This window comes from Rattus rattus, chromosome 11 (assembly GCF_011064425.1).
Source record: "Rattus rattus isolate New Zealand chromosome 11, Rrattus_CSIRO_v1, whole genome shotgun sequence".
NCBI classification, from domain to species: Eukaryota; Metazoa; Chordata; class Mammalia; order Rodentia; family Muridae; genus Rattus; species Rattus rattus.
In genome coordinates, this window is record NC_046164.1 from 75,500,118 (window position 1) to 75,518,333 (window position 18,216).

Sequence of the window (18,216 nt, forward strand, 5' to 3'; positions counted from 1 at the left end):
CACAGACACACAGGTGCATCGAAGGCCCACTAGAGGGTGCTTGAAACTGAGGGGCTACTAAGCCCAGTATCTATATAGACTCTTCCCGGTACCTCCATGTCTGTGCTAGAGTTCCAGTACAGTAAAGAGATGAGCACCGTATATTATTACGTAGGGCTGTAACGTTGTCCTGTCGTAAATATATTTAAACTTACGAATTGTTACTCTCTGGAGTTCTCCACTTAGTATTCAGCAATCACAGTAGACTGGGTAACTGAGATCCAGGAAGTGAGGCCATGGTAAGGAGGGATTGTTTCAGTTCACTGAGCTTAGTTAGACTTGAAGGCCCAAGACTTAGGCCCGGGATTTGGGGATTGTGCTTTTTCTGGCTAGTCTGTGAGTGGACCAAGGCGACATCGATTCTGGTCAGCTCTCCTGTTCTTGCTGCCACAAAACCCAGGTGGTGTGACGTTATGGTAGGCCACCAAAAGCTGCTGAACCGCTGGCTCTTGGCTGTTTTTTGCCACGGGTTTACTTTCTCTTACTTTGTTCTTGTCCTGATTTCTCTGCTTCACTATAGCCCTCGTGAGGGCAGGGACTGACTATTCCACCCACGCCTTCCTGGATTATCAGTCTGGTGGGCACACAAGATAAAGGTTCTGCACTGGGATTCCTTACGTATTGTAGTCTGTACAGGCTACACATTAGAGGCCACACAAGCTGCAAAGGCCAGACTAGGGATATGGCTGTGACAGGGCACTTGCAGGCCTGTGTGGGGCTGGGGAGAATGAACTCCCAGACAGTGAGAGACATCCGTAGGGGCATCAGGGTCTGGCCTGGTTTCTCTGTAGAGTTGTAGCCCGTGTCACCTCTGTCTTTTGGGATGGGATTACAAGCCACCCCAGGGTCCTTCCCAACACTGGGCTGTATGTATCACTGTTATGGAAACAGTCCACGTGGCTGTGGTCTGTGGGGGAGAGCTTGGTTAGAGATTGATTTTGGCAAACCTCTGGTTTCAGTTGGTTCCCTGTTGCTTCCATGTGTGAATTAATAATGAGTTGGACTGACAGACAACTGGAAGGGCAGACAGACGGAGCTGAGCCGCCTGCCTATAGGAGCCAGCCTCAGTCACTGTCTTCTGCCAGGAACTGTTACAGAGGGAAGAGCTCTATGGGGCTGCGGGGGTGGGGGTGTGGATAGACATTCTTCTGCCCAGAGTGAGGGACTGTGGCTGTAGAGATGCAGCTTCCAGGGCATCATGTTCATGGCCCATGCCTAAGGACATCTAAGAACTCAGGGAAAATAAAGGGATCAAACATAACACATCCAGTATAATCTGAGCGCTATCTGACCAAAGATTCCACGGCGACCAACTCACAGCCGTCTTCACTGGGGTTTGCGTTGCTCAGATATGTCGCTAAATTTGGGGCCATTTCTAGCCTGCAGTTTACTGTCAGGTTGTCTGGTAAGTCTCAAGTGACCACTTCTCATCGTTGTCCCATATGAACCCCACTCTGAGGTCCCCTGCCCCATCCATCCATTGCTTGTCTAAACTCATCCTGGGGCTGAAGGAAACGTTGTGGGAGCTCACAGAGAATGTGCCTGGAAAGTCCTCAAGGACAGACAGACAGCCTGTCCTCACTCATCTCCAAGTGGGGACCTGTCAGGTTGGTCCTCTTAGCCCTGTGGAAGTGTCTCCTGCCCTTTCTGCTGGTTGTCACCTTCTACAGACCTTGTTCTCTCTGAATTTTGTAGTCTAGGCCTGGGCAGCGGTGTAGTCTTTCTCAAGTATGAACTGTTATGAAAATCTAAATTAAACAGTGGAGGGGCTGGGGATGTAACAGTGGAGGAATACCTGACCAGCGTGTGCAAAGCCCTGGGTCCTAAGCACTGCAGACAAACAAAACGAAAACGTGACACAGGCCTACAATCCTAGCACTAGCCTGGGGATCAGGAGACAGGCCTGACGGTCCGAGTCCTCAGCTACACAGGGGGTGTGAGTGAAGCTAGCCTGCGAGAAATCTCAGAGAAGTAGCCCAAGGGCCTGTGCTTACCACTCCGCTACAGCTGTTGTAGTTCCTGTCATTTTTTTTTTTTTTTAAGAATTATTTAGGGGTTGGGATTTAGCTCAGTGGTAGAGCGCTTGCCTAGGAAGCACAAGGCCCTGGGTTCGGTCCCCAGCTCCGGAAAAAAAAAAAAAAAATTATTTATTTATTTTACATAGATGTCTTCGGACACACCAGAAGAGGGCATCAGATCCCATTACAGATGGTTGAGATCCACTATGTGGTTGCTGGGAATTGAACTCAAGACCTCTGGAAGAGCAGTCAGTGCTCTTAACCACTGAGCCATCTCTCCAGCCCAGTTCCTGTGGTCTTATTTCATTCTTTTTCACACCAGCAGGAAGTGCCAGAAGCTGCCCTTTGCGTGCACGTGTGTGTGTGTGTGTGTGTGTGTGTGTGTGTGTGTGTGTGTGTGTGTGTGTGTGTGTGTGTGTGTGTGTGTGGACAAGGCAGGACTGCAGGGTCAATGACAGACTATTCCAGGTCGCAGAGGCTGATGCCGGGTGAATCAGCTCCCGTGAGTGGAATATTGTAATATTTACAGGGCTGTGGGTTCGTCTTTTCCTGCCTTGGGTGCATGGATGCAGAGGCGGGTGGGGGGTCGTGGGTCATTATCTAGTCTGTGGTTATGGTAGTGGAAGACAGTGAGGCTTCGGTGCCGGGCTGTAACGACAGTGGTTGGAGAGGAAATGGATTGTCGTGAGTAAAACTACCTTATAATGTGTAGGCTCAGCTTTCTGTAGCTGTCGGATGGACTGTTCATGAGGACTTACAAGGATCATAGCTCATTTTAGAGAAGGTAGCTCGGCTAACTGTCTTGTATGGGAAGGAAGCAGGATAGCTCAGACCACACCGGAGGAGTTGAGCCCGAGGGTTCTGCATTCACCCTAAGCCTGAGGCCCCGAGCTGGAGGGAAGCCTGTGGAGAGCAGCAGGCATGATGGCTGCGTGCACAGCGCTAACACCAAGACTCATGCTGCTGTTTGATTTGTTGAATGGGCCTCCCGGAGCTGTGTCCTTCTTAACAGATCAGTGGAATAAACGGGCCAAGGATGTGATGCTAAGGGGCAGGGTGACATTCTGAGGCTGGGTGAGGCTTATTTGATCAAGGCTGGGGAGCAGCCCACATGTGGCCTCTCCTGGGAGCCTTGGCGGCGTGAGTCCTGCCCGATAATTTATTCTGTATGTTTTTCGTTTGTTACTAGTTTGGGGCATAAGGGAGGTCAGAGCTGAGCCTGCTGTGGCTTCCCAGCTGCTGCCTGGGTGCTAGGAGCATAGTGGGAGAGCGGCAGAAGTGCTGACAGCTCTCCCAGCAGCCTACTGCAGAGAGAAAACAGTCAGGGCATTCGGTTGCTCATGGCTTTGGTCTCTGAATTAAGTGACTTGGTTTCTGAGCGATGAAGAGTGGCCGGCAGCGCCATCTTTCTGCAGAGCGAGGGATAGCTTCTGTTACCGTTCTTTGGGAGGCACTAGGTTTGATTCCCCTCTCCCTAGCCCACAAGTTCATTTTGATTCCAGGTTGAGTCTTCAAAGCCTTGGTGCTAACCTCACATCCAGCAGGGTGTGTGGGAGACTGTGAGTGTCGGTGTCCAGCTGGGAGCCCTACCAGAGGGAAGGAACTGCATGAGAACCCGGGGCTCTGTTAGGGCCTAGGCTCCTTAGAGTTCATTTGACCTCGATCGCTCAAACAGATGCATTGTGGGTGGCAACCCTGTCCCGCTTGCACCCTCAGAGCTGAGACGACATGGCCTCGCAGAGCTGCCAGGAGTTGGAGCTCTGCTGTGTGACTGTCTTCGGGGGGACTGTTCCCCACATAGCTTCCTGACAGCGAGAGTTGCCTTCTGAGTGTGACAGGAGCCACTGACAGGCTTGTCTGTCCTCCGGGCAGAGTCCGCTTGGACACCTACCCTACCACGGCATATGAGTTGGCTGTAGAGCCATGCTGCAGCCTCATGCTGGTCCTTTCTCACAGGCTGGTGTGGACAGTCTCCCGTTCTCACGGCGACTGCGCTAATAGTGTTGGCCACTGTGTTTGTTAGTGGTAGGCACAACACAAATGTGTGAATAACGACCTCCAATCATTGCCATTTCTGCCTGCAGCCTGGAATTGTGTCGCCGTTTAAACGAGTATTCCTAAAAGGTGAAAAGAGTAGAGATAAGAAAGCCCATGAGAAGGTGACAGAGAGGCGCCCTCTACACACTGTGGTGCTGGCCTTACCTGAGCGAGTCGAGCCAGACAGACTGCTGAGCGACTATATTGAGAAGGAGGTGAAGGTAAGTCACCGTGGGCCTGCCGCCGGGCACGCCTGCCAAACAGCTCATTGCCAGCTCTGTGTAAGCACGTTCGCCTGCGCCCTACCCACTGCCTTGCCTCTGGATGGATCAAATAACGAAAACTCCAAACCCAGGCCCAGTCCGTAGCTTTGGTTGCTGAACCTTCGTTTGGCAGGACACTACTCTGCCTTGAAGGTTGTGGATATTGGGTGGAACAGGGAAACCTTGCCTCCTCTGATTCGCAGGTGACAGCATGTTCTTGTCCAGGACCCACTCAGCCTAATGCTGGAGGCCTTAAGTCTCAGGCTTGTGCCCGAGAGACGGCTCAAGCTGTGTGTGTCCCTAAAATGAAAATAAGTTGATAAAATGATAGCCATGAATTCAGAGAGGAGAGGAGAGGTGGCGACAATGGGAGCCCACTGAAAGAAGAAAGCAGTGAAGTAGCCTAGTGGGTGGCCCCAGCTGAGTCAGGTCCCTGCAGAAGATGGAGCCAGTGGCTCAGGAGGCTCCATGTCTGACTAAATACGAGACCCTCCACACCGAGAGGTGGGCTTTGGATTTACTGACGCCTGGCACACGAAGGGGTGGGAGAGACCCAGGCTCCCAGAATGTCTCTGAATAGGCCTCTCCTACAAACGGTTTACCGTCAAGTGTCGCTTCTCCTCGATGTAGCTGAGAAGATCCCTGCTGACCGTAGGAGTTCTCTGCCATTGAGCTTGAGCGAGGCCTAGCGGGTGGAAAGTCTGCCCAGTGTGCGTCTTCAGCCGGCTCTTCAGAGCCTCGTTTTAAACACAGGCAGCAGCACACAAGCACACACTAGAGACAGACTTCTGACAGTGAGCCCAGGACAGTGCACGTGAATTTGAAAGCAATGGCGCTTGGGTGAGGGCAGCGGTGGGGGCCGTGGGTGCTGATTGATAGGGGTCGTGTTCTGAGGAAGGCGTTGTTGGATAGCCTTATTGCTGTGAACATTGGCACGCGCAGACCTACATGCAGATGGCTGTGCCGGCCAGTCCTTCATTGGAGTGAGCAGGAGATGAGTGGCAGGAGAGGCGGTGGCCTCATCTGCTGCTGGCTGCCAGTGAACCGCTTTCAACTGATAACCGCAATCTGCGATTTTAGTGTTTACGATTTTTAAATGAATTAATTGGTTGGTTTTATACATGGATGTTTTGTTTACCTATATGTCTGTACACCATATGCACCAGTGCCCACAGAGGCCAGAGGGGGATGTGGGGTTCCCCCATCTGCTGCTGAGAAATGGAACCCAGGTCCTCCGGAAGACCTCAGCCATCTCTCCGGCTCTGGTTTGCTATTTTGAGATAAAATGTGTCTCAGGCTGCCCATGACTGAAGGTCTTCCTTCCCCTGCCCCCCAAGAGATGGGACTGTGGGTGTGGGTGTGCGTGTGGGGTGCCGGAGTATGAGTGTGGGTGTGTGGGTGGGTGTGTGGGGGGTGTGGGTGGGGTGTGTGGGTGTGTGGGGGTGTGTGTGTGTGTGGGTGTGTGGGGGTGTGGGTGTGTGTGTGTGTGTGTGTGTGTGTGTGTGTGTGTGTGTGTGTGGGTGTGTGTGTGTGTGGGGTGTGTGTATGAGTGTGTGTGTGTGTGTGTGTGGGTGGGGTGTGTGTGTGTGTGTGTGTGTGTGTGGGGTGTGTGGGTGTGGGTGTGTGTGGGTGTGTGTGCGTGTGGGTGGGTGTGGGGGTGTGGGTGTGGGTGTGTGTGGGTGGGTGTGCGTGTGTGTGTGTGGTGTGCCCTCACTTGGTTGTAACTGTTTTAGGCTGGAGCACTCAGATGCTGAGAGGTATAACAGTGAATGCATGGACCAGTAGCATGGTTATGTTACTTTTCTCTGTCTGGACAAACTAGCTGATGGAGACGACTCGAGGGAGCTTTTCTTCTGGTTCCTAGTGTGAGGGCGAATTGTCATAGCAGGAAGTCATGGCATCAGGATGGTGGGGCAGCTGGCCCCGTGGCACCACAGCAGGAAGCAGAGAGGGATGCATGGCGATGCCCCACTCTACTCACTTTCTCCCTTTTACCCGGTCTGGGATGCTGCTGTGTGGCCCGCCGTCAGGGTGGCCTGTCATAATTCCATAATTCCCACTTCAGTAGTCCAGTCTCGAAGCTCCCTCACAGGCACACCTGCAGGTCTGTCTCCTAGGTAGTTCTAGACTCTGTCAGGTTGACCGTATTTATTTTTATTTAATACACATTTATTATGACTTATACTATATATGTGCTGTATAGCTATTGTGTAGCTGTTAATATATCCCAACTTCTTTACACCACATCACTGTGAGGTGCACGGGGATGTTCGGATGGCCACAGAGTTCCTCAGTGTTAGGACCATTTGATGCCTTTGATCTTAGGGAACCATTGCTATATTAGCTATTGTGGGCCAAGTCGTCACCGGGCGGCACACGCCTGTATACGACATTCTCAGAAAGACAAGAGGAGGGAGCTGGAGAGATGGCTCAGCGGTTAAGAGCACTGACTGCTCTTCCAGAGGTCCTGAGTTCAAATCCCAGCACCACATGGTGGCTCACAACCATCTGTAATGGGATCTGATGCCCTCTTCTGGTACTCATATACATAAAATAAATGTTAAAAAAAAAAAGAAGACAAGAGGACATGCTGTTAGTGATGAAGTAACAGACCCCATTTTGTCTTTTTAAATTTACTTTTATCATTGTTAAGCGTGCGTCTGTGTGCTGTCGAGTATAGGGTAGTGCCTGCAGAGGTTAGAGGTGTGTGTGCACGTGGGCAGGTGCTGGGAATGCTGGTCCTTCAGGACCAGCTTCTGAGCAACAACCACCTCAGGCCTCCACATATGCATGTACACCACATGTGTGTGTACACACACACACACACACACACGCACACACACACACGCACACACACACGCACACACACACACACGCACACACACGCACACACGCACACACACACACCCTACAGAACAAACCCCACGGTATTGAAGATAAAGTAGAGGAGGTCTGAGTAAATGGAGAGGCGTGAAGGAGGCCTGGCTGCAGAGACAAATGTGTTGTAAGCCGGAAGGTTCAGCCTAATGCCTGTCAGGTCTCATCAGGGTCGTAGGAACGGACCAGCACCTTGAAAAGGTGTGAGGGTTGTGTCGTGTACTCAGTAAGTGGCGGCTGGCCAGCCACCAGCTCTTTTGCACCCAAGGGACACTTAGGAGGTAGACCCACCCTTGCACTGACTCCCTGACTTACGTGTGTCCACACCACACACAGCGCTTGCTGGCAGCGTCAGTCCCAAAATGCCAGCATCACCTACAACTTTAATTCTAGAAACCTCTGAAGATTGTCATTTTCTCATGTGTGGGCAGAGCAGGTGGAGCTCTGGGAAGCTTTGGGCACCTTGATGTCCAGGGGCCAGAGGATCAAGCATGTCGACCGAGGCAGTGGGGAGGTTGCTTTCCCTCCTGTGACTTTTGTTATTGATAAAGTTGATTGCTGATTTGTGTTAGCTCAGCTGTAATCCTAGCCCTCAAGAGACTGAGGCGGGAGCCAGCCTAGACTACACAGAGTTCTATGTCAGCATGGGCTACAGAGTAAGACCGTATCTCAAAATACAACAACAATAACAATAGCAACAGCAACAACAACAAAACCCTGAAAGGCTCAACTAGTGAGATTCCTTACCTATTTGAAGAGAGTAGAATCTGGGCTGGAGAGGTGGCTTGGCTAAGGTGCTCACTGCTCTTGACAGGAACCATGGTCTCGTTCTTAGCACCCGTATCAGGTAGCTCACACCGTCTAGAACTCAGTTCTATGACATCCGACACTCTTTTCCTCTGCAGGCACCTGCACACACATAGATATAAGAAAAAAAAATCTTTCATTTTTAATGTTTTTTCTGAAGCAGGGTTTCTCTGTGTAGCCCTGGCTGTCCTAGAACTTGCACTGTAGACCAGGCTGGCCTCAAACTCACAGAGATCTGCCTGCTTCTGCCTCCCCAGTGCTGAGACTTAAAGGTGTGCACCACCACACCTAAAATTTTAAAAAATTTAAAAGATAAAAAAATAGAATCCTTTTTGTCCCTTGAGCCTAAGTAGGAAGCATGGTGGCCGGATTTTGGGTGACACTGAAAAGGATCAGGGCCTTGTATTAGTGACCCCAAGTCTTGGAACTACATTAGGATTCCTGTGTGATTGTAGACAGATCAGGGGACTTTGTTTTAGCACTTGACATAGGAGAGTTAGCTAATAATACAATATCATATTGATCGCTTGTCCTAGTCAGGGTTACTCTTGCTGTGATGAACTGCTGTGACCAAAGCAAGTAGAGGAAGAAAGGCTGTTTCTGCTCATACTTCCAGCTAACAGTCCATCTCTGAGGGACGTCAGGGCAGCAACCTGGAGGCAGGAGCTGATGCAGAGGCCATGGAGGGATGCTGCTTCCTGGCTTGCTCCTCATGGCTTGCTCAGCCTGCTTTCCTATAGAACCCAGGAGCACCAGGGTGGGCTGGGCCACTGATCGCTAGTTCAGAAGATGTCACACAGCTGGGTCTTAGGGATGCATTCTGCAGTGGAAGTTCCCTCCTTCCAGATTGTTCTAGCTAAATAAAGTTCTAGATAAAACTAGCCGGTGCATCTGAAGGAGCTTTTAACAAATTATTTTTTCTTTTCTTTTTAAAATTATTTTTGCCGCTTTATTTCAGGCATTTTTGTTAATTAAATTCGTCCTTTGACAATTTCATACGTGTACAAAGTACCCCCATCTCCCTCTGTCCCCCTCTGATCATTCTGTCTGCAACCCTGTCTTCATTAAACCTCTTTCCCATATTCTTGTCTTTTCATTTTGCTTCGTGACCCACTTAGTTTAACCAGGGCCATCTGCATGGTTTGAGGTCATCTGTTGAAAAGCGGTGGGCTCAGAATTGGGGACACAAGTAAATGACCGTTCCGCTCCAGGGTCTGTCAGTAGTTCAGCAGTGATGCAGTAGGATCCCAGGAGCCCCTCCTCTACCCATGACTCCCGTGACTGAAGCTGATGTGAGTCCGAGACTATAGCAGTGATAGAGTTTAGAGGATAGCGCTTCACTATCTTCAAGTTCTCCCCCCACCCCCACCCCCCACGCTCACTCCTCACCAACAGTCTTCCCAGAGCCTTAAGATAGGATTTGTAAATGAGATACAGTCTCACTATGTAGTCCTGGCTGGCCTGGAACTCACAGAGGTCTGCTTCTGCCTCCCAAGTGCTGGGATTAAAGACCTGTGCCCGATAGATGATAGGTGTTACTATAACTAGCCGACTAGCTGTGTGTGTGCTCATGTTCATGTGGATGTGTGTGCACTTGTGTGGAAGGCAGCTGGCAACCTCAGACGTTGGTCATAATAGTCATACGGCAGCGTCTCTCTTGTTTGCTGCTGCGTACTCCAGGCTAGCAGGCTCTGAGCTCAGGGAATTCACCTCTCTCACCTCCCATCTTGCTGTAGAAGTCCTGAAGTTCGTATGCCCAACTTGATGTGGTTTCTGGACATTTTAACTCAAGGTCTCGCATTTCCATGGAAAACGTTTTTGCCTACTGACCCATCTTCCCAGCCCCTTAGACTAAACTGGCCTTGAACTCCTGACCCTGCTTTTACATCCTGAGTGCATTGGTTACTGGCATGCTCCACCGTGCCCTGCTTGAAACCCCTCTACCCCCATTCCTTTCTCCGACATTCAGTAGAATTCACTATTGAGCCTGTCTGGGTCTGGGACTCTGTTTAGGGAGGCTTTTAGTTTCTATTTCTTTAATAGACCATTGGATCATCCAGATTGTCTGTTTCTCCTGTGAGTTCTTCCTCTTCTTTGGTAGATTGTTTCTACAGGCAGACATGGTATAGTGGCCCTTTCAAAGGTAAGGTGTATTTATGGCCGAGAACATGTAGGTCACTGTAAATGGATGCCCTGAAGACTGAATCCGCTTGCTTTTGCTGAGTGGTACTGATGGTGGCTGCCAGGCACAGCCAATTGAGTGGCGGTGCTGCCACTTCTGTCTTTCTTATTGGCTGGGGGATGGGGGTGGGAGCAACGTTCAGGACATGAGTGTGTGTGTACATGTGGAGAGGCCAGAGGTCAATACCAGATGTCTTCCTCCACTGCCGTCCATGTTATTTTGTAAGGCAGTGTCCCTTGCTGAACCTGGAGCTTGCTGACTTAGCTAGATCGGCTGGTCAGCAAGCCTCGGGGACCATCCTGCCCCCGCCTCCCCACAGGATTACCGGAATGTTCTTCCTCACTGAGTGCTAGGGAGAGAACTCAAGTCCTCAGGCTTGCACAGTAAGCACTTTACAACAAGCTCTTTCCAGCTCCCTCTGGTCTGTCATCTGCCTGTCTGTCCATTTCTGATTAAGGTTGTCGAAGTGATGGACACGCCTTTAATCTCAGCACTTGGAAGTCAGAGGCCGGCATATTTCTGTGCCTTCAGAGCTACACAGTGAGACCCTGTCTATAAAATGAAGCAACAAAAAGTGACTCCTTAATCAGTGCATCTGCCTCTTTTATCTCTGATTTCCCCCATGGTGCTGGGATTCAGTCCATGGTGCACACCAAGCAAGTGCTCTACCACTGAGCTAACCCTCTAGTCCCTCTACCCTTTCTTTCCCTTTTTGGGGGGGATGGGGGCAGGGTCCCCCCATGTGTAGCCCTGGCTGTCCTGGAACTTGCTCTGTAGACCAGGCTGGACTCCGACTCACAGAGATTCGTCCCATCCCCCACCTCCCATCCCCCACCTCCCACCCCCCCCCCCACCTCCAATGCTGGGATCGAAGGTGTGTGTGCTTGAGCATGGCCTGGCTCCCTCCGCTTTCCTTATCTGAAACCTTTATCTTCGCTGTTAAACTGCGTTGGTTTTCTCTCATTGAGCACCACCTCAAGAGAACGTTTCTCCTTCCTCTCAATCTATGTGCATCTTCATAAGGAACGTGGTTTTCTTGTAGGAAACGTAGCTAGATTTTGCCTTATTTTAAAATCTAATCTGGTCTGGGTGGTTCTCGCCTGTAATCTCCGCACCGAGGAGACAGAGAAAGGAGGAGCTATGTTAGAGGCCAGCCTGTTCCAGGACAGCCAGGGTAACAGAGAGACCCTGTCTCAAAACAAACAATTCCAATATAATAAAATAAGTAAAGTCAGTCTGACAGTATCTGTCCTTTTTTCCTTAGGCGTGATGTATGTATATAAGCCTATAGTTTCACAACGGCCAGAGAAAAGAGCATCAGGTGTCCTGCTTTGTCACTTTCTACTATATTCCCTTGAGACAGGGTTTCTTACTGAACTAGGCAGGCAGCCAGCAAGTCTGGTGATCCTCCTGTCTCAACCACCCACAGTACTAGGGTTACAGGCACCTATGGGACTGTGCCCAGCTTGTTACATTGACTCTAGGGATTGAACACAGGTCCTTGTGTTTGTATAGCAAGTGTTTTTACCCGATAGGCTATCTCCCCATCCTCGTGAGTATGTGCCTTTTTTTTTTTCTTCTTTTTTCTTTTTTCTTTTTTTTCCGGAGCTGGGGACCGAACCCAGGGCCTTGTGCTTGCTAGGCAAGCGCTCTACCACTGAGCTAAATCCCCAACCCCGAGTATGTGCCTTTTACTGGGATTAAAACTAGGGCCTCACATATGCTATGTCCCCAGTACCCAGTCTCTCTATGAATTGGTATATTTAGGCCACTTGTATGACAGTAAGTACTAATGTAGCTAGGTTAACACTTAGTATAGTTAGCCTTTGGCCTTCCCTGGGTTTCTGTTTTCTTTTTTTCCTTCTCTTTTCTGCTTTCTCTGGTTTTATTTGAGCACTTTGTACAGTTATATTTCTCTCTCTCTCTCTCTCTCTCTCTCTCTCTCTCTCACACACACACACACACACACACACACACACACACACACACACACACACACAAGTTTAATTTAATTTAATGCCTTGGGAATTGCAGAAAGCATTTACAGCTAACCTTTCCCCACTTTCAGACAGTGTAGCCCTGTTTCATGTGTGGTTGTGGCTGTTTTACTACTAAAGACTGCAGCCCTTACCAGGTCAGCACTGACGGTGTTTCAGATCCTGGAGTTTTTCTGGCACTGGGACGTTTGTATGCTTATGGCACAGTTGAGCATCCCTGGCAGCCCAAACACTGCACAGTTTGAGACTTTTGAGCATTGCCTTAGTTAGATTTTATTGCTGTGAAGAGACACCATGACCACAGCAACTCTTAAGAATGAAAACATTCAGTTGGGGGCTGGCTTACAGGTTCAGAGTTCAGTTCAGTATCATCACGGTGGGAAGCTCGGCAGCGTGCAGACCGACATGGTGCTGGAGGAGGAGCCGAGGGCTGTACATCGTTATCCAAAGGCAGCCGGGAGGCGGCTGGAACTCCACTCTGGGTGGAGCTTGAGCATAGGAGACCTCAAAGGCGTCCCCCCCAGAACAAGGCCACACCTAATAGTGCCACTCCCTATGGTCCAAGCATTCAGACACGCGAGTTTATGGGGCCATAGCTCCTCAAACCACCACAGGCATCATCATGCTGATACTCAGGATGCTCAGTCCATCCCACATCCAAGTAACTTTTGTTTTTTCTGTTTTACTCACTCTTAAGCTACCCTCACCCAGTGACTATCGCTGGTTTTATTTTCAATCAGCTGCTTTTAGGGCAATTAAAATAGAAAATAGAAGATTTGATTTTATCTTTATTTACATATTACTTCATGTAGAGCACAGATTCTGGTCAGGTTATTTCCTGTATTTTTTATATTGTGTGTATGTGAGTTCCTGTAAATGTGTGTGTACCACATGGGTGTCGCCTGGTGCCTGGAGAAGCCAGAAGGCAGCATTGGATGTCCCGGAAACGGTAGTGAGCGGCCTTGTGGGTGCTGGGAGTTTAAGGCCAGCCTGCATTGTATAGTGAGTGAGTTCAGGCCAACCAGAACATAGCAAGATCCTGTCAAGAAAAATAGAAGGGGTGGGAGAGATCTTTAGTGGTTGCTGCTTTTCCAGATGACCTGGGTTTGATTGCCAGCACCCACATGGTGGCTCACAACCGTCTAAAGCTTTAGTCCCAGGAAATTCAATGCCCTCTTTTGGTCCCCATGGGTATCAAGCATGCATGTGGTGCATAGATATGCAGTCAAAACATTTATTCACATTATTCGTACACACATGTACCACACACACGCACACACACACACACACACACACACACACACACACACACACATGCGTGCGCACGCACACCATACTCACATATAGTAATTATAAAATAAAAACTAAAAATACAGTTCATGGGACCTGAATTCCCTTCGCAGGACCCATGTGGTGGCTCACAACCATCTGTAAGTGCAGGGGGCGGGAGAGAGGGGGACCTGAGAGGCTGTAGACACAGCTCGGTGGCTAGGAGCAGCGGCTCCTCTCTCAGAGGACCCTGGATTTATTCCCACCACCCATGTGGTGCCTCACATGCAGTGTGTAATCCTAGTTCCAGGGATCCTATGCCTCCTGCCTCCGTGGGCACCAGGCACACAGGTGGCACACAGACACACATGCAAACTAAAAAGATGAACAAGGTCCTGCCTCTGCTGTGTGTCATCCCTTCATTTCCAGGGCAGAGCCTCTGTGGCCTAACGCCCCTGCCCGCCCCAACCCCCCTTTCAGTGCTCTGACCTAAGGGCTAAGTGTCAGACGTGAATTCTGGGTGTGCATTCAAGCTGTGGCACTTCGCTTTTCCACTTGTGTGCATTCGTTGACTGAGCTGGGTTTTGTGTTTTTCTCCTTTTAGTGGGGCTAAACTCAGTGCTCCAACAGTAAGCAGGAGACATCTGCCATCTAGGTCCCCATGCTACCGAAGCTAGTCTTGAGCTATCTTTGTGACTTGAGACTTCTGATGCCAGTCGTGAACACAGAGCAGTAGGAAATGTGGGAAGAATCATGTACAGCTGCTGGGACGTCAGTAAGCCTAGGGGCTGGAGATGGCTCAGTGGTTAAAAGTACCAGTGCTCTTCCAGAGGACCCTGGCAAACACAGACATACCTGCAAGTAAAAAACAAACACCCAAACCACACGACAGACAGACAGATAGACGAATAGACACGTGCGCGAAGTACTGTACAGAGTGAGTTCCAGGACAGTGAGTTCAGGAAACCCTGTCTTGAAATTTAAAAAAAAAAAAAAAAAAAAAAAAGCAGGGCTCTTCTGAAACTGCAGAAAATGGATGGGCCTCCTGGCCCGGGGACAGGCGTGGGTCTGCGCTCTGTAGCGACAGTAGTCCTGACTGTTTCTCTCAGTACTCTTTCCTCCTCTCTTGCAGTATTTAGGGCAGTTAACATCCATTCCTGGCTACCTGAACCCTTCCAGTAGGACGGAAATCCTGCATTTCATAGACAAGGCAAAGGTAAGCGCCCCTCCTGCACATGCTCTGCTACAGCCTGCATAGCCTGTGGTGCCCTCACCTTTGACCCCAGCCTTGGAGGGGCCACCCGGCTCTCTCACTCTGTGGGTGTTCTTGGCTCTACAAAGTCTTCAGACAAAGACAGTCTCTTAGTTGGGACCTTTTCTCTAGACTTGGCTTTGGGCTGCTTCCCAAACTCAGTTCGAAGATATTTCTAGATACTGAAAATCTGGATCTAAAAGGTAGTTCCAGAAGAGTCCCCCACATGATTCAAGCATGTTCATGTACTTGGAGCGAGGACCACTATACTGAGGGGAGCAGCACCTTTTGTCAGCTCTCCTTGGCTTAGAACCAGTTGTGTGGACTTTAGCCAGCACAGCGCTCCCCGAGGAAGCTCGATACAGGGGCCCAGCGTTGCTGATGCCTGTGGTTCTTTGCAGCGGTCCCACCAACTCCCTGGGCACCTGACTCAGGAGCACGATGCTGTGCTCAGTCTGTCCGCCTACAACGTCAAGCTGGCCTGGAGGGACGGGGAGGACATTATCCTCAGGGTGCCCATCCACGACATCGCTGCTGTCTCCTATGTCCGAGATGATGCCGCACACCTGGTGGTCCTGAAGACAGGTATGGATTGCGGGGATGGCGGCCCGGAGGCCTGTGTCCTAAGGAGGATCCTGGTTTCCCTGACGTGGTGGAAATGGCTTCTGCAGCTCTAGGCTAGGTGCCGTCACCTGTTATGTCTATAAACTAGATTTCCTGCCAGGAGCTTCTGCCCCGGGGTCCCCGTCACACTCGGGGCCTTTGGAGACTTGAGGAAGACGAAATTCAGGGTCAGTGTTCAAATAAGGCTTCTCCTGGGCCAGATGTGGTCAGAGGTAGGTGGATCTCTGTGAGTTCGAGGCCTGGTCTCTAGAGTGAGTTCCAGGACAGCCAGAACGACATAGTGAGACTCTGTCTCAAAAACACCTTTCTCCTGGTGACTCCTCAGCCCCTGCTCCCCATAATTGATGTTGCCTCCACTGTTTCGGTACAGTGGACCCCCAGAAAGAAAGTGGTGACTGAAAGCTGTGACAGGGACTTCTTCTGAGCCCAATCCACATTTGTTTTGTTCTGTTTGTTGTTTTATTTATTTATTTGTTTGTTTTTAATGAGACAGGGTCTCTATATAGCACTGGCTGTCCTAGAACGCTCAGCGATCTCCCCACCTCTACCTCCTGGACACTGGAGTTAAAGGTGTGCCCCGTCATATCTAGCCTCCAGTCTACATTTTGAGCCCCAGTGTTCCCAAAGCTGGGACAGCAAAGCCAGTTCCCCTGTCCCCTGTGCTGCGCCCTTGTCCAGACAGCAGGGTGCTCCTTCCACTGGCTGTGCCCCTCCTCTGCGGCTACTCACAAGGCCTGCCACCCTTCACACTAGTGTGCAAGCTTCTACGAGCTTCTAGGTGTCCACCCCAACATTCGAGCCAGTGAGAAATGAGGGGAGAACCTGCCCTACCTGTCTTGGCACAGGCACACTGGCCTAGGCTTGCTGGGTCACTGTGGGATGATCCCAAAGCCAGCCCCGGAGGGCTGGTGACAAGGCACAAGGGTCAGATGGTCTCACCCTTTTCACAGTGTGAAAGGGTGTCTGCTTATGATGCTGGTCCAAGTGCTGTGGTCAACTCCAGCAGCTGGAGGAGCGTGAAGGAGTTTTAGCTGCTCTGCCTTGTCTGTGTAGAAGGAATGGCTCATGGGCTGCCTGGCACACTTAGATACTATATTTCCTCTTACACAACTCACATGTCCCATACCACACACACCACACACACACAGTTGCATATGTCACAGAGCCGCAGACTCGAATGCACTTGCCTGCCCAGCCCAGTCACATCCACACACATATGTAGATACACGTGGTAGATACTCGCCCTCATGCAGACACCAGTCCCAACTTTCTCAGTAATGGGATTATACTAGTGAGCTACCTCCTCAGTCTGCCACAAGGGGGAAAGGCTTGTGTGGCCCACGGCTTCTGAGGTTCCAGTCTGTGATCAAGAGACTGTTGCTTCTAGGCTTTTGGTGCAGGTAGGGATGCACAAAGCTGCCTGCCTCACAGCCAGAAAGCCAAAAAGAGGAAGAGGGTTGGGCCCATGGTCTCTTTTGATGGTGTGCTCCAGTGACCAAAGCACTTCCTGAAACTTTCTCACTTCCTGGTAGCGCCACCCTGCGGCCGCGTCTTTGCCACATGTTCAGCATCTGAGTCACTGTGCTTGGTTTTTCTTCTCAGAGTTGAGTGGGCCTGTCTGTTCGATGCCGGGCATTGAATTAGATTGAGCAGTATGAAATTGTCACTATTTTAACCTGTAAAAATGCCAATTTAACATGACTCAAACTAGTACAGAGTATCTGACATGAATTACCTCAGTTAGCATCTAGAATATACCTGAGAGGAGCCCCTGCGTCTCCTCTGAAGGTAGGTGTCCTTGAACTGGTTCCTTCTGGCTTAGACCCAGCCACTCAGTCCAGCATCACCAAGGCGATCCTTTGGCTCTTGGCCCTCAGAGACAGAGAGGGAGGAGACTGGCTCCTGAGTGGGTTCCTGCGAGTATTTTAGGCTGGTTAGAGAAGTGGTCCCTGTATTTCTCATGCTGCAGGAATGTTTCTCTACTTAAATCATTAGAATAAATTGTTAAGGAAGAGAAAATAGAGATTTCCCTCCAAATAAGGAACATTCCAAAAACATGACAAACAGTACTGAGAGTCCTCTCCTCTCACCAGCAGAGAATGCGCCCTGTGTCCCAGGGCCTGGCCTCACGCTGGCGGGAGCATATGTGCATCCCCTGATTCAGGCACATGGGCACATGGGCTGGTTTGGGTTTTGACGTGTAGTTTCCCCACCCAGAGCCAGGCGGATGGGTCAGTAATGCGCCCTGGGCGCCTCCTCGCATGGGGCCGGTACCTGTGCCTCCTCTGTGCAGAGGGTTGCCAGAGTTTGAGGCAGTCTAGTGTGGGGAGATCAGGGTCCATTCTCCTTGGAGAGGGGGTGAACCAGGGACCTGTGTATCTGCCTGTGTCTGCCAAAGGGTTTTGAATGATGGAGGAGAGACAGGTGGCAGTCTGAAGCTGGTGGCATGGAGCAGCCTGTGGCTGTCTCGGCCTGCTGCCCAGAGGGTAGCCGTGACAGCATCACAGATGGCACCTGGCCGGTACCCACACCTCGAAGCTGCCCACCGAGGGCCAAGAAGCTAATTTAAAATGTTAACAAAAATAGAAAGAAGTGAAATGACTTATAGTAATACATCCATAGTCTCTCTGTGTGTGAGGGTGGGGCATATACATACCAGCCCTATACACATACATTCCTAACCCTTTATTTTTTTAAAAATTCATGTTCACTTAATATATTTAATTTTTTTGAGACAGTGTTAGGCTGAGGCTGGTCTGAAGCTCACCGGCTAGCCCAGGAAGGCCTTGAGCTCACGGTGATTCTTTTGCTTCTTGTCTCCCAAGTGCTGACCTTGAAGGCATGCTCCACC

At 50.4% G+C, this 18,216-nt stretch overlaps 1 protein-coding gene across 1 annotated transcript in view; it reads left to right on the forward strand.

Moving 5' to 3' along the window:
* The window catches only part of Ccm2 (CCM2 scaffold protein), a 49,534-nt gene that overhangs the window by 21,868 nt on the left and 9,450 nt on the right, over window positions 1-18,216 (forward strand). The window contains exons 2-4 of the mRNA XM_032916033.1: window positions 4,142-4,315; window positions 14,622-14,705; window positions 15,143-15,326. Of these exons, the coding sequence (XP_032771924.1) occupies window positions 4,142-4,315; window positions 14,622-14,705; window positions 15,143-15,326 (442 nt within the window). The remainder of the gene's footprint in view (window positions 1-4,141; window positions 4,316-14,621; window positions 14,706-15,142; window positions 15,327-18,216) is intronic.